The sequence below is a fragment of the Nycticebus coucang genome, chromosome 2, assembly GCF_027406575.1.
Source record: "Nycticebus coucang isolate mNycCou1 chromosome 2, mNycCou1.pri, whole genome shotgun sequence".
NCBI classification, from domain to species: domain Eukaryota; kingdom Metazoa; phylum Chordata; class Mammalia; order Primates; family Lorisidae; genus Nycticebus; species Nycticebus coucang.
This window is the reverse complement of record NC_069781.1, coordinates 134,135,669-134,152,415: the sequence shown is the minus strand read 5'-3', so window position 1 is coordinate 134,152,415 and position 16,747 is coordinate 134,135,669. Positions and strand designations below refer to the sequence as shown.

The window sequence follows — 16,747 nt, the reverse complement described above, 5'->3', positions numbered from 1 at the left end:
TGCATCAATGTACACAGTTATGATTTAATAAAAAAAGAGTGGAAAGTAAGAATTAAAACTGTCTTTGCCTAGAAACGTGACAGACTGTGAAAACAATTTTAATAAAAAATACTATCAATTCGAACTATAGGTCTGGTTGAAGATTTATATACCCTTGAATCTGACTCCTTGGTAAGTTAAGATTGTATTTGTACTGGGTAATGTCTGTCAACAGGAGAATGGATAAACTTACCTTGTTGAGACGTTACCAAGGAATGTAAATACAAAGGGCAAGATGCTCCAGGACACTTTAAGTGAAACTTTATGGCCTTCTGATGCCCATGTGTGAAAATGAAATAGTCATTTTTATAAACCAGCATTTAAATATTTAAATTTAGAAATACTGGTAAACAAATACTACTTCCAGAAGATTGAGAGACTGGTATAAAATTGATCTATGCTAATGAAACAGATTAAAATCTACTTAGCTAAGAGCTTGGTTATAAAGACAGGAAATGTATTTTTGTGGGGTTCATTTTGTTTTCTTTTGAGGCAGAGTCTCACTCTGTTGCCCCAGGCTAGAGCGCCATGGGTCAGCCTCACTCGCAGCAACCTCAAACTCCTGGGTTCTAGTGATCCTCCTGTCTCAGCCTCCCAAGTAGCTCCTGCCACAACGCCTGGCTAATTTTTCTATTTTTAATAGAGATGGGGTCTCACTCTTGCTCAGGCTGGTCTTGAACTCCTGAGCTCAAGTGATCCACTCACCTTTGACTCCCAGAGTGCTAGGCTTACAGGTATGAGCCGATGTGCCCAGCCAGGAAATTTTTTCTTTTTTTTTGCAGTTTTTGGTGGGGGCCAGGTTTTGAACGCACCACCTCCGGTATATGGGGCCCGCACCCTACTCCTTTGAGCCACAGGCTCTGCCCGAGGAAATGTATTTTTAACAAAATTCTTAGTTTTTACTGCTACCAGCGCGAAAATTTCAAGCGCATTTTCTTTTATAAAGTAAAACCATTTTGCTTAGAGACTGTACGAATTTAGTTTCATAACTCTTCCTGTATTATAGTAATAATGTCAACTCCTGCACCTCCTACCTTCACCATGTGCTCCCTTGGCGTGTGCGTGGAAGGAGGAGCTGCTGACCGGCGGAGGCGGCTGGGTGTACTGAGAGGGCAGTGGAGGGGGCGGGGGAGTGGCCTGGACCGGCTCGTAGCGCTTCTCACCAAATGGCCTGTCCGCAGAGTCAGCTTCAGGAGGTTTTCCCCTGTTAAGAAATGAAGAAGATGCCAACATGTGAAAAACGGACTTGCACGTACAAAACAAGTTCTCATTCCTCTACGTATCCCTGAGTTTCAAAACAAAAAACATCTAGAAATTTCACATGTTCATGAGTATACAGGGCTACTTTACCATATACAAACAAATTCAATCAGTCATCAGCACAAGAAATATCCAGACAGCACAAATACTAAGAATATTAGTAAAACATCCAAAAGATGGCAACCAAAAGGCAGATGAAATTTTGGGTATACTTTTCATATATGATTGTGTTTTTTACACAAAATAAGTAATGGTTGGAAGATTTAAGAAAATCTTGCAAATGTTTTGGAAAAGTATTTAGGCACAAATCTTCCTTAGACCCACTTCTGATTCTGTATCTAAGATGTACGAAGCCTTGGCATTCAAATGCCATAAAAAATGATGTCATAGATCAGGAGTTAGCAAACTTTTTCATGGAAGGGCCAGATAGTAAATGTTTTCAGCTTTTTGGGCCACAAGTCTTTGTCACAATTATTCAAACTATGCTGTTATAGCCCCAAAGCAACCACAGAAAATAAACAAATGGTCGTAGCTGTGTTCCAGTAAAACTAAGAAAACTTGACTTCTTTTACTTTAAAACTTGCCCTTGATTTACCAGATCCATTTTTATTTTGTTTAATGACTGCTAGAGTAGCAAAGACTGCTTCATTTCACAAGGCTCATTTAAGTCAAATTGTGCCACATATGCTTATTTTTTCAGATTGCCGATTGTTAATATGTAACACATAAAATTCACACGAAAGAATCTTTCAAATAGACCCATAATTGCAACACTGCCATCTAAACCCTACTGCAGAGCCACGTCCACACTGGCTTTATGTGCACAGACCGTGACGTACACATTAACAAGGCACGTTCATTTTCATAGGAGACTATTCTTGAAGAAGTCCAGTCTGATGATTATTTTGCTTTAATGCACTTAGATTAAGCATTTAAAGATGACATGAAAACCTGAAAGTGCACATAATGCCAGCGCCACAGTTAGGGACACCTAATGTAACAGCCTCACAAGAATGCCAGTCTTACCACTTGACGCTCCTTCTCAAGTAGTCATAGCTAGTGTAAGAGCCAAGAAATCTAGGTGAGGGCAAAGCAAGTGCAATAAAAAAGCGAAAGAAAAAGGTCAATCTAACTACATAAATTTGCAGCAAATGGAACTCAAATGTCATTTAAAAAAAAATCCACCACTTCAGCATATTTGGTCTATAATAAAAGAACATATCACTGACTCTCATTTAGCTAAGGAAATTAACAATAGATAAAATACAGTAACTTAGCCATGCCCGTGAAAGAGAACTTACGCCTTCCCAGGGCGCAGGGTCTCTCCGGCAGCACTGGATCTTTCCTAACCACCTGCCCTCTAACTTATGACTTCCTTGAGCAGACCCCCATAATTGTGTAGATGAATTCCTTTTGACAAATCCACATTTGTTTTTGTTCTTGTGGGTTTTTTTTTTCTGATGAGGTATAAACCCAACGTGTGTCTATGTGGGTTTATGATGAACTATCAGTACCAAATTCTCTACCAGTCAGGGTCCAACCACAGAAACAGAACCAGCAGGAGTCATAAACCCATGCAGGCAGAACAGAAGAGAGCCAACACAGAACCCAAGAGGTGTCTAAACAGAAGGGAGCTGCACAGATGAGGGAAAAGATGACTGGGAGTCAAGAATCAGCTCTGCCCTGTCATTTTACCTCACCCAACCTTAGTTCCTTATATATAAAACTGTACCAGAAATCTCTGAAGTCCCCTTTAGCTTATTAAAGATAAGTTCTTTATTTCCTTTAAAAAAAAAAAACACCTATTTAGTATTTCCCTCAGTGTCCTCCTCAATCTGCTTTTATATTAAAAAATAAAATCAGAAAAGAAAGAAAAGAACCATCCTAAATAGGGGCACAGAAGTAGAGTGACTCTGATGGTGGTCTTCAATTTATACTCTCTTTCGTCAAAAGCACTTTTGATATTCATATCTCTTCAAATGCAGTAACTTTATGCATCTGATATCAGAGTGAAGGACAAAAAACAAAAACACATCCTAGAACTAAAATGTATGTACAATGCTGAAGCCCTAGAGCTTACAGAAATCACATACTAATGTAACTCTTTCCCTCAACACTGAACTTCATGTGATTAGCTCCACTTATGCAATCAAATCTATGCTGTCTCTTATTTTTAAAAGGTGAAATAACTTACTTTGAAGAATAACTAGAAAAATTTGATTGACTCTGAGAATGAGCTGGTCTGGCAGGCTCTGGGACGTGGCTGGCAGGAACGTGTGCAGGAGGCTTGCTCTCGAAGCTTCTCCGGTCAAAGTACGAGAGCTGTTTTCGGTAGTACTCTTCATCCTCCTCAGGGTCATAATGATTTGACCGGACAATGTCTTCAGGTGGCTTCAGCTGAGGTTTCTGAGGTTCTGGGATTCTGACAGATAATGAATGGCAAATGGAATAACTTTTAACATGCAAATTTTACAAAGAAAATGAAATATATAAATCTTACCTTGACCTTTTCACCGACTGCTATGATTACCCAGGATCTAACTGAGTAGTTAAACAGCTAAAATAGATAATCGCAGATCCTGGGTTGTCAAAGACTATTACGAAAGGGTCCTGGGTGCTCTAACCCCCTTCTAGCTGATGGATTCTTCAGCACAGTTTAGTAAGCTCGATGCCTGTCTGGTTAGGGGCCTCACAGCAAGTTAGTGCATGAGAAAGAGAAAGGGGAAGGAAACCAAGACAAAACTTGTCAAAGTACACCTGTATCAATGCCAGCAACAGTAAGACAAAGTGACAGCCTTTATACAGGACAAAGTTCTAGAAGCTACAGAAAGCAGATGAGGAAGGAAGTCATTAAGCATTCATTACTGAACAGTAGTTCTCCTCTTTATCACAACTGCAAACCTATATTCAGCAAATAAAACACTGGTTAGGCAGAGCAACTGTATTCAAATACAGTCTGTGTGTCACTTATCAGCAGTGAGATGAGGCCCTGGGTAAGACCACAGACAGACGCAGCTGTCTTGCGAGCCTCTTCCCCAAGCTCTAAGTCCCGCAAGCTGCTTACTCTGAGCTGGGTGCCTTTTATAAATGTAGAAAACAGGGGGCGGCACCTGTGGCTCAGTGAGTAGGGTGCCGGCCCCATATACTGAGGGTGGGGGGTTCAAACCTAGCCCCAGCCAAACCGCAACAACAACAAAAAATAGCTGGGCGTTGGGGTGGGCACATGTAGTCCCAAGTACTTGGGAGGCTGAGGTGAGAGAATCGCCTAAGCCCAGGAGTTGGAGGTTGCTGTGAGCTGTGTGACCCCACAGCATTCTACTGAGGGCAACAAAGTGAGACTCTGCCTCTACAAAAATAAAAATAAAATAAAATGTAGAAAACAACAGAATCACTCCTCTGTGCAGATATGCTCAGAACAATGGCAAGCACATTGTGTGTACTCACTAAATGATTAATTTTAGTCATTTTAACCAATCTGGGTCTGTTTCCTCGTCCCTAAGAACGAAGAATTCACATGACTAAAAAAAATTTTTTTAGTTTTATCACCCTCAGTAGAGTGCCATGGCGTCACACGGCTCACAGCAACCTCCAATTCCTGGGCTTAGGTGATTCTCTTGCCTCAGCCCCCTGAGTAGCTGGGACTACAGACACCCAGCACAACGCCCGGCTATTTTTTTGTTGCAGTTTGGCCAGGCTGGGTTTGAACCTGCCACCCTTGGTATATGGGGCCAGCGCCCTACCCACTGAGCCACAGGTGCCACCCAACTAAAAGTAATTTTTAATCTAAAAAATGTAACATAAATGTCAGAGCTTTAAAATTTTTAACCATTTGCTAGAAAAAAATCTTTTCAAAACCTCTGTTTACAGTTTAAGTACAGCAAAGATATTTTTTCTTTTCCTTCCCTTTTTTTTTTGAGACAGTCTCCCTCTGTCACTCTGGGTAGAGTGCCATGGTGTCACAGCTCACAGTAACCTCAAACTCCTAGGCTAAAGGGATCCTCCTGCCTCGCCCTCTGAGTAGCTGGGACGACAGGCACCTGCCACAACGGCTGGCTGGCCTTTCTATTTTAGTAGAGATGAGGCGGGGGGAGGTGACTTGCTCTTGCTTAGGCTGGTCTGGAAGTCCTGGATTTAAGCAATCCATCTGCCTCAGCCTCCCGGAATGCTGGGATTATAGGCATGAGCCACCACGCCCAGTCCAAAGATTTGTTATAGAAGTTATAACAAAGCTCATTTTCTCCCCCTAAGATCATGGTTTTAATTAAGAGAGCAGGTAATTTTTATTTAAGGATGGACTAGAGTCTTCTCCCTATTTTGCACCTCTCCTCTACTGACATAGTAAAAGGCTTTCCTTCAGAAAGAGGGACGGAGGGAGGGGGGTAGGGCCTTGGTCACACTTTATGGGGTTAAGACGTGATTGCAAGAGGGACTTTACCTAACAATTGCCATCAGTGTAACCTGGCTTATTGTACCCTCAATGAATCCCCAACAATAAAAAAAAAAAAAAGGCTTTCCTTGACTAAGAGGGTCAGATCCCCAGTGTACTAACCTGTACAGAGTTTTGTCGTGCTCACTGAATTGATTCTGAGAGGGTTTGGGACCAATGACGGGAACACCTGGAGGTTTAGATGTTACTTCTGGAGGCTGCAGAAAAATAAGAGAGAGACATCCAAGGAACAGGTAATTACAAAACAGACTTCATCTATGTGGAGAGGGGAAAGCTGAGCAGCACTGTGAACTGCTCTTCACTTAGTGTGTCTACATATCCCAAGTAGTAGAGACCTTTCACCTTAAAACTGGCACTGTCGTTCACATCCTTCTTGGTCTCCAGGGATGCAGACCTTTTGTTCTCAAACATTTTAACTCTGGTGAGCACAGACTGCGGCTTCATAGCAGGGTCTTCCTCTTCCTCGGTCAGAGTTGGGGGTGGAGGCAGTGGCTTGGTGTTGGAAGGCAGAGTGTCTGGCTTTTGTTGAGATGGAGGTACCAGAGGAGGAACCACAGCACTGTGGTGAGAGTCATAGTGGCCTGCTTTGGGGGCAAACCCTGGGGACGGTGCTTGCTCATAGCTCCGTGGATATGGGTCAAAATACTGCTTGGGCTCAGATGACTTAGGACCTGCTGAAGGGTAGGGCTGTGCCTCTGCTCTGTATCTGCCATGCACATCATATCCAGGAGTCGGCTGCTCTTCATGGCGTACTGTGCAAGTTCTAGGTGGCTGTTCGTAACGTGGTCTACCGTCATAGGTTGGCTCTTCAAAACGTGGGAAATACCCTCGTTCTGAGGACTCTTCAGGATGCTGTCTGGAGTCGAGGTCTCGAGGGTGTTGATTATCAAAAGAAGGCCGAGGCTGGTAGGATGACTGTCTGTCATCACAGTATGACCACTGTTCCTCATACGCAGGGACGCGGTCCTCATATCGCAGATGATGGTCGTAGTTTCGAGCAAACTGGTCTGTATAGCTGGAGGAGTCGTACCTGTATGAGGGCTGCTCCAGGTCTCTACTGGCTTGTTTCTCTACATATGGGATTTGGGGTTCATAGGTCAGATTAGACTCTCTGTCTGGCCTCTGCCCTGGGTGACCAACAGGTGGCTGTTTCAAAACATGATTCTGTCTCATCATTTCCTCAGGGTATGGATCCTTTCTGTACACCTGTATAAAAAATTCACATTTAAGGACAAAGACTTGATTTTAATGTTATGATTTAACATGTAAAAATGGTATGTTTCACCACTTATTACCAGGATAGACATGATTAGTGGAAAAAGCTAGAATAAATGAAAGCTCAAATTTTATAATGCAGAAAAGGGCTTTTGTGTTTCAGCACATACTAAATGAATAGCAAGCTAAAGATAATTATTGAATTTAGTAGAAATTAATATGCTAAACTATTGATTCTACTTGATTCTGACACTGAAAATAAAAATCCTGAAGAAAATCTATGAACACCATAATTCATACGAACATAAATAATGTTTATGATAGGTCCCCAAATACACATTAAGAAATTCTGGAAAGTACAAAAAACCAAAAATAAAAAAATACAAAATTAAGCACAAATCTCAATTAAAAGGCTTGTTTTCAATCAGTATACCACCAGAAGCCATGCATACTGCAACAGTGAAATGATTTGTATTGATCTGAGAGCACTACGGTGTGTAAGATCACAGTAAAAAAAAAAAGGCAAAAGAAACACTCAAAGGGCAAAGCAAACAGTCACTGCCAGATTGATGGAGAGCGGCAGGTGAGTGGCGCTGTGGCACGGATGGGTACCTTTGCTGGGTCTGCATGCGGCGGCAATGACGGCACTTGGTCTCTTAGCATTGTGTGAGCTGCCTCAGCACGTGGTGCTCTGAGAGACTCAGTTTGAGGTGAGTGAGAGGCGGAAGGAGCCGGAGTGGGCTCCTCCAGTCTGACCTTACTCAAACTGACATTATGGTTAACAGCAGGGGCTGAAGACGCTGGGTGTGTTCCAGGCGAAAGGTAAGGGACTGGAGATGAGGCTTCTGCTTTCTGTGAAGCGTTTAAAGTATTTTAAATATAGTGTTTCTGTTTACGAGCTAACTTCCCACTTCCATTTATAGTGATTGGCAGACATACATTTTAATGTGCTGAATGACAAAACTATGACCTCGTGTCCTCATTTTTAAAAATAAATACAGTATATCGTTGTGTAAGACAAACACACAAAATTTAGAATTAAGTCCTTGGTACTCACAAATTAAAATTAAAGATTAATTCTTAATTTGGATAAAGGACAAAATAAACTCAATCACCACGTTCTAAAATTTAATAATGCACCTCTAACTACAAAACGTTGAATGCTTGCTGCTTACCTGTTGAGAGGCTGTCTTAAATCCAGGGGAGTCTATTCTATGAATTGGCTGTGGCTGCACTTGTGGTGAGTAAGGAGGATATGTTTGGTTTTCATGATGCATTCCAGAGGAGTCCTCTCTTACAGGCTCAGAGGACCTGGTAATGGCAGACTCCGGGGGAGTCCCAACCTCATCATTAAGAGTTTCATCTAGTTCTTGATCAGTGTAGGCCCCGCCTTCTGTATCTGTGTCTTCATAGTCAGAAGTGTGTCTACTGTCCGTGCTATACATTGAGTATTCACTACCTGGGGCTGACAGGTAGGACAGACGATCGTCATGCAAATCAAGGTCATCACTTGTAGCACCGTCCGCCTGGGTCAAATAAAAGTAAATTAAAAATTTTATTCAGCAGTCCTTTAAGAGATGGCCTTTATTTTATAAGGGAGTTTGAAAAGAATATTTTTCTTTGGAAAAATCACATCTATTTCTTGAAACTTTTGGCAAGGAAAGGTCAAGAAGATTTTACAAGCACACACGCAGACACACGGAGCATCCCTTGAGATCTGATGATCAAACGGGGCTGGGCAGCCAGGACAAAGCTGGACTCCAGGGCCTAGCCCCAGAAGACAATGAAGACAACGAACCTGGCACTACTCAGGTGTATAAAACCTAGTCACTAGCTTTTCAGCCCAAAGCAAAGTTAAGAGGGAGAATGTGGCCAACCCAAGCTCACAGAAACAAGGACACACCGACAGAACAGCGCACGTGAGGGAGCGACGACTCCACGGTCCCAGCAGAGTAGAGCTGGTAGGTTCAGATTAGAAACCAACTTTCTAAAAAGCTAGTATCTGGCCCAGAAGCTTTTATGAAACAATGGAAAATCACTATGTGGTGGTTGCACCATTAAATTAAGAAGAAATTTTTTCTTTATTATGTTTCACAGAAGCAGGATCCAATGGATGGAGAGGGAAAATGCAGTTATACTTTTTTTGCACAACAGCTCAGTTTCTATAGTCTATGCTGATCATAGAGTTGATCAGAAAGAGAGTGAGAAGTATTTGAAGGAAAAGTGGCTACTGAGTTGCAATCAACAGGTTGTCACTGGATCCTAATTTGAAACTAATACCCGAAGATCGTGCTAGACACTGTGCCCAGGTAGGAAGAAAAACCAAAGGATCTGGAATCCAAATCCAGAAAATATTTCTTCCATTCCAGCATGCACTAAAGGATAAACAAAGGGCTTCTGTTTCCCAGGAAGACGCATTGCTGTTACCAAGCAGGCTTGGTGTGGCTCTGCAGGGCTGCTGTACCAGCAGCGTGGTTGCAGGAGTTAAGCTGCCAAAATGGAGCTTTCTACACAGTCCTGTGCACGGCTCTAAAGAGTCTGACCCTGAGCACTGCCTTCCTGATAAGAAAGAGTAGGGTGTCAGGCCTCCCTGTGTTCTGGTGCTTAGGAGTGCACCTGCCAGGATAGGGAGAATGAGAATCCCAGGGCTCTGTGAAAGCACAGTCTCTCTCTCACTAGTCTCAATGGCTTCTGAACTCTGCAATGACTGCTGCAGGAGACAAGTTGTCTTGGTATCTGCTTTAACTTTCCAAGAAGATTCTGGAAGACTATAATCCAGTAGCCATCCAGGGAAATATTTAAAGCCTGGGGAAGAATTTCTTGGAACTCCCCAATTCATCTAGCTTTTGTAGATGATCTGAAATGCAGAAGTGAGAACCACGGCTGCTCTGAAAAAGGAAATGGTGCGTCTACACGTTAATAAAGCTGCAGGATGACTTTTCTAGAGTTAGCAGGGACCATAGAATACTGTGTCAGATCTTGCAAAAAAAAACAATGCTTCCTAGCAGTAAGGTCAAAGTAGTGAGCTCAGGAAAGTCTATGCAAGACGAATGGTTTTAACAGTCAGCTATTCTGACAAGATAAACGTGAATGAAGGGGACAGAAAGATAACCTTGATTTAAGTTGTAACAACTTTTTCTGATTTGCAAAATTTATCAGTCCAGTCTAATAAATGACCTATTTTTCTTTACACAGGAAGCTGAGGAATTTAGATCTTTATTTTAAAATCAAGGAAAGGGAGGAACAATAATCTCACGTAAAGAAATTATAGAAAATTAAGACTTGTGGATTTAAAAAATCCTGTCAGGTAGGTAGACATGTATACTTTGATAATTCTGGAAACATCGGTAGACTAATTTAAGAATTCACATTCTACCTACAAAAGATGTCAATGGAGTTGTGCTGTTATAGAAGATAAGTACAAGAGAGACTGCAGTCCTTTTTATCAAGTGCCACAAGTAAAAATGAGTAATATTGCGTGTTGCTGCTTAATGGTGTAATAGTTTTTTCCATGTTGATTTTCCTACGAGTGTCTCTGCTGACATGTAAATTATTCAGAATGGCCTTATGATCTCTTATGCACGGTCCATCCCCCAAACTGGTACACAAGGAGAAACACCATGGTTCTGACGCATCACCACAGGTGAGAACGGCAGACACTACCTCTAAAGCAGACATTTAGCGTCTCCTCTTGCAGAGGCTGTTTCTGGGTGAGGGGCACAGTGGTCTTACGCATGCAGCGTGCACTGCCAGAGCATCTGTAGCCACAGCCAGGGGCAGAGGGGGTGGGGGATGAGGGGACCACGTGCAGGGGCAAAACACAATGAAAATCAAACTCACGAGGAAACACAAAACAAATGAAAAAACGAGACATTCTCAATGTTCCTTAACAACTAAAGCTTATAAATATTGCAGTCATCTGAAGGTAAAAAACATTAAATACACAGATCCCTTCAATGGTGTACTTTGAGAAAAACAATTAACTCTACAAACAATATAAACAGACTTTTCTCATCAAAGATTGCTAGAAAACGAGAAAGACTGACAACAAAAAGTAGTTCTTTTAAAGCTGGCCATTTAGAAGTACATAAAATCAAAATTCTAAGCCATAATGATCTATTGCTTTGTTCAGTATTTCCCAGCAAGCTGCTGCAAGAATGTTAACAGGAGCTGACTAAATTACGAATTCTCTAGATAGAATGTGAGGAAATGCTTAAATGAAGTAAATTTTTTGACTCTTCAGACTTCTTAGAGCCTATAAATGCTAGTGGCTGCCGTGATCCTCCTCCAGGGCACGAGGGTCTACAGAGGCCCCATCCACTGCTCGCCTTCAGAGCGCCTTTTCTCTCACAGCAAGCCTTGGATTGAAGGTGTTGAGGACAGGACTCTGGGAGACACCCATCCAGGCCATCCAAATCCCCTCATTTTCAGAGAAGGGAACTGAAGCCAGGTTCAGAGTCGTCATTCCACAACCAAATATGGGCACAGTTAGAACGCAACCTGCTTTCCATTACAATTTGAGAATTCTTTAGGAGAAAATTCTACTGGAGTGATAATACATGAGCAAAGCAAAGAGTCTGACACAACTTTCATAACCTCTATGCACAATTTATAAAAACCTAAAAGCTAACTTCCCCCAAATTACTCTAATAAATTGATCAAATAAGAAAATAGTAACTCAAAGGCATCTGTTCAGTTATATAATTTTTGAAGAGGTCATAAAAGTCATGGACAACGCCTTACCTTTCCCTCCGAAACCCAGACTAGCTGGTTCTGCTGCTGCTGAATTGCTTCTTTCAGTGCACCGTACCAACCATCATTCATTGAATTTAAGTTAATTGTAGCTGAAAAATTAACAATACAGTTTTACACAGAACACTACCAAAAGTCAGAGAGTAATTCACTCAAGTCTGCTTAGAGCTCAATCATCATACTGAAAAGATGGTATTTAAAGACACAAGCACTTGGGACTTCTATTTTGGCGCTACACACTTTCAACCAGACAGCAGCTGTTAACACAACGGGACGGGACGCATCCTGAGTAAAGGTCATGTAAATTTTAGTATTTGACCAACACATTTTTGCTTACATATTGTTGCCCAGACACTTGAAGTTGAAAGAAAGCCTTCAAATACTCACTTGTAAAAAGATGGTGATTATTTTTACGAAGTTTATGAGATCGCTCATATAATTTCCTGGCACTTTTCCGAGATTCTGGACATAATCTCATTCTCATTGTTTTCACACCTTGCTTAGAATCAGGGTTAAGGAATACAACAATTGGATACCACTGGGCATAATTAAGACGATCAACTGCATTTGGTGTTACATCCAATAAAGCATGTTTGTCCTGGAGACATAAAAATATATACAAAGATATGAGAAATCATTAAGAATCATCACTTTCAGAAAAAGTCAAAATCTATACTACATTTCAATGGTAGAAGACCTTTAATTGTGTTCAAATGTGTTGGGGCACGTGTTACAAAACTGTAATCAGAAGTTAATTCAATACAATGTCTAGCCCAATCTCTAAAAGTTTTTAACCAGGTCACTTAAGACTTTGGCTCCAATATTTGCAAGCTGACAGAATTATCTGTGTTCAGCTAGAAGTGAAAATATAATAATTTAATGTTTCTGACATTTCCTATGCATATAAATATCAAAATCCAAGTTCAATTATACTTAAGAATTATCAACAGCCTGTTAATTACATCTGAACACCATATACTTTTTTGTGGCAAAGAAAAATCTTTTGATGCCTGTAATAACTATTCCTTGAAAGTGACTATAACACCTTTTGTTAAGGGCTTAATTTTCTTATGCTGTATCAGTAAAGAAAATCTTAGAAAAACTTAGAAAAACTACCTTTTATTTTCGAGTTAACCACATCCTATCTCACTCAAAAACACAGTAATAACAGCTTATAACAAAGTAGGTCAACATTTAATAACTTACTTGATCTATAATTTGCTTTATTGTATGAAGACGAATAATGCCAGAGCTACGTTGGTCAGTTCCAGCATCTCGTGGTTCACTTTCTATTTATCAAGTCAGGACAAAAATAAAATATCAAGTTATCATTGGTTAGATCACAGCTTCTCAACTACTGGTTACCACTGACATAATGGGCTGACATAAAGGGGCCATGCTGTGGCCAGTTTATAGCAGCATTTTTAAACTTTACCCACTAGAGGTCAGTAGCAATCCCCCTTCCCCAAAACACTTTAATGCTTTTTGCCAGGATTAGAAGATAAGTCAGGTACTTGCTTTGGGTGCGAAATTAATGGGCTGCCCCAAAACTTCAGTAATCAAAACAGGTAATATTCTGATGCGGTATTTTTTTTTAAAGAAACCAAATTGATGCAAAAAAAAAAGTCCACAATGAACATACCCAAATTTTAAATAAAATTGATCTGCAACCAGAACTTGAGTAAAATTTAAGACTGTCACCTGGTCAAGAGAAATTATCAAATATGGCAATTTTCTCAACTGAAAATGAGATAAAGAAGATTTAAAAAAACAGTACTGATGAACTTATTTGTCAAGCCAGGAAAGTAAAATTATAATAAATTCTGTGGTATTAAGTATTTATACTTAAACTAATGTGAATTTTAATATGTATACTTTTCAATATTTTTCCAACTACTTCAATGTTCTGGAAAAAAATCAGCCATCATAAACATACTGATAGGGATTTCCTTTTGCCTCCAGGCTCCAAACAGGCTCTGGAGTGGCACTCACAGGCCTGGCCTGCATGGCACCACTCCCACCCTATCTCACACTGTGTGACACACGGAAGAAACGCTGTGATCTGGGTGGCACACTGAGAGAGACTAAGGAGGCTATGCCTGTGCCTGGCCCTGCCCAGCCCCTGCTGGCTTAGGCAATCCACAAGTTGTCAGCAACAATGCCACACAAACTGCCAGAGCTCTGGGCTCACGATTTTCCATGGGCAGAAGGGGAACCCAGGAGCAGGGAAGCGGCTAATCTGCAACTGTGAGACCGCTGACGGCTTCACCCTGGCAACCTCTTCCTCTTCACTGGTATAGAATATGCTAAATGCAGCTTGGGCTGGTTTCTAACCCAAACTCTCAGAAATCCAATTTACATGAAGTTCTTCACCAAAAAGGCATAGCAATGTTTGTGACTTTAAAGGAAGAGCTCTGGTATTTCAGATCAGATGTCACACTGAGGGACAAGGTGAATGGTTTTAGAGAATGAAACTATTGTAAGACAAAGCTCTAAGGGCAAGCAGGGAAAAATTTCCAATCCGATGAACACAGGGTAATTAAGGTGAAAGACCAATCGCAAGTTTTGGTCGGAGAAAATGTTACTAATTCCTTAACTCAAAAGACTCTACTTAGATTCAAAATGGACACATACTACCCGAAACTACCTGAGTTGCTGTTTTATTTATTTATTTTTTGTAGAGACAGAGTCTCACTGTACGGCCCTCGGGTAGAGTGCCATGGCGTCACAGCTCACAGCAACCTCTAACTCTTGGGCTTACACGATTCTCTTGCCTCAGCCTCCCGAGCAGCTGGGACCACAGGCGCCCGCCACAACGCCCGGCTATTTTTTTGCAGTTTGGCCAGGGCTGGGTTTGAACCCGCCACCCTCGGCATATGGGGCTGGCGCCCTACTCACTGAGCCACAGGCGCCACCCCTGAGTTGCTGTTTTAATAGCCTGACTATGGAGCCAAGCTATATTGAGGCAGATCACTGCTAAGTCTTCATACTTGCTTTTCTTTAATTAAAAGCCCTGAATTTGGTTATGGGTAGGGTCACCACCAACTTTTTCAAGTAAAATGTTATCTATAAATAATGACTCAAAAAAGATCTTTTCTGAAAAAATTAATTGGAATAGAAATTTTTTTTTTTTTTTTTTTGCAGTTTTTGGCCAGGCCCGGATTTGAACCCGCCACCTGTGATATATGAGGCTGGTGTCCTACTCCTTGAGCCACAGGCGCCGCCCCAGAAATAAACAATTTCTAATGTGCTCAAATTTTACTATCATTTGTCTAGAAATATTCTGATTTTTAAAAAATAAATATTCTCAAGTTCATCAGCAACCAAATGAAAAGCAGTATTTTAACAAAGGGTGACGTTATGATTCTTTAAATTAGCACTACATAGTTTAAAAACATCAATGAGGGTCTCATACAGTTCCAGTGGGAACAAAAATCCTCAGCACAACCCTCTGGAAAGCAGTAACAATTACACATATTGAGAGCCAGAACATGCTAATGTCCTTACGGTCCATTCCTTCCCCCTGGGGGGAATTTGTGTAAAAAACAACCCCATAAATATAGAAAAAGCTATATTCTTAAGGATTCAAACCCTTTGGGAAACAAGGCAGGTCATAAACAAGCAAACAAAATATGAACAGATTTCTATATCCTTGTAACAATAAAATAAAAATTTAAATAAACTATATGACAAAACATAAAACTAATCAAACCACAGACTGATTAAAGGCTTCATAATAAAATGAAAATATGCCATTATCTATCAAGAACAAAAAGAAGATATAAACTTTCCTAAACAGTATATATAAATAAAACCTTGCCAAAATATGCTTACAAGGGCAGAAGAAAACAGAAGGATAAAATTTAGGGTGGTGATAATACATGCCAGAATCAATTTTCTAACTTTTCCAAATAGACATGACAGTTTTTTTTTTAATTTTATTTATTTATTTATGTATTTTAGAGACAGTCTCACTTTGTCGCCCTCACCGTGTCATCACAGCTCACAGCAACCTCCAGCACTTGGGCTTAGGCGATTCTCTTGTCTCAGACTCCCAACTAGCTGGGACTACAGGCGCCCGCCACAGCGCCCAGCCATTTTTTGTTGCACTTTGGCCGGGGCCTAGTTTGAACCCACCACCTCAGTATATGGGGCCGGCGCCCTACTCACTGAGCCACAGGCACAGCCGGACAATTAGTTTTACAATTAGAAAAACATAATTTAATTTTTACACATACAGTAATTTAGAGCAAGCCAAAGAAGTCACAACTAAGTTAACTATCACAATGCTACAAAACTAATAAAACAAAGGATCTATAAGTCAAATAATTAGGTATAGAGAGTACTGTAGCCTCAGTATTTGTATTAATACCATCTTATTGCAAATGACTGCATTAATAACTGACAGCAGTAATCATGCGCTATTACCCTGTTTACATATTTGGATATTTGTTAGTTTAATATTAAAACACTGGATTGGAACCAGAAACCGTTATGGTTAAAGCCTTGTTTTGTCACTGATTAGCTCAGAGTCAACAGCTGGTTGACCACAGTCCCGACCACAGTCACCCGAGGCTCAGGCTGCTCCTTCCACTGTGGGCATCACCACTCCACCTCAAGGGCTACCATGAGGATTAAACAAGACTGTGTACTAAGCAGCTTTCACGTGAAGCTAAGAGTTTCACAAATGGCAGTTCTTCTTATTAAAGGGAATTGGTGTAACTAGGACACGATTACTCAAGTTTCCTTCCAAATTAAAAGAATGGATAAACTACAAAGTTTTCACTTACAGCAAAGTTTTACTTTTACTAAGTGAACGGACAAGACACGTCCTTTTGCAGGCATAACTGGCAATGAAACACCTTCCAACACATCTGAATCCCCTCCGAGGCTACTTACTTGCAATCTGATAAATGTCTGGTTCTTCTCTTGCCAGCTTTTCTCTAGCAACATCGGCTATTGGTCCAAAGATGGTTACAGGCCTCAGAAATCCAGCTGGAGAGAAAGTAAAATAAAAAACAGCACAATTCATAC

At 40.9% G+C, this 16,747-nt stretch overlaps 1 protein-coding gene across 7 annotated transcripts in view; it reads right to left on the bottom strand.

The window, feature by feature from the left end:
- The window catches only part of TJP1 (tight junction protein 1), a 274,852-nt gene that overhangs the window by 12,230 nt on the left and 245,875 nt on the right, over positions 1-16,747 (bottom strand). For 5 of the 7 annotated variants that reach the window (XM_053581948.1, XM_053581949.1, XM_053581950.1 and 2 more), the window contains 10 exons: positions 16,613-16,708; positions 12,920-13,002; positions 12,101-12,311; positions 11,705-11,805; positions 8,137-8,487; positions 7,574-7,813; positions 6,089-6,952; positions 5,849-5,943; positions 3,494-3,721; positions 1,074-1,243 (listed from right to left, as the gene is read on the bottom strand). In XM_053581948.1, the coding sequence (XP_053437923.1) occupies positions 1,074-1,243; positions 3,494-3,721; positions 5,849-5,943; positions 6,089-6,952; positions 7,574-7,813; positions 8,137-8,487; positions 11,705-11,805; positions 12,101-12,311; positions 12,920-13,002; positions 16,613-16,708 (2,439 nt within the window). The remainder of the gene's footprint in view (positions 1-1,073; positions 1,244-3,493; positions 3,722-5,848; positions 5,944-6,088; positions 6,953-7,573; positions 7,814-8,136; positions 8,488-11,704; positions 11,806-12,100; positions 12,312-12,919; positions 13,003-16,612; positions 16,709-16,747) is intronic. The other 2 variants (XM_053581953.1, XM_053581951.1) reach the window with 1 other exon arrangement.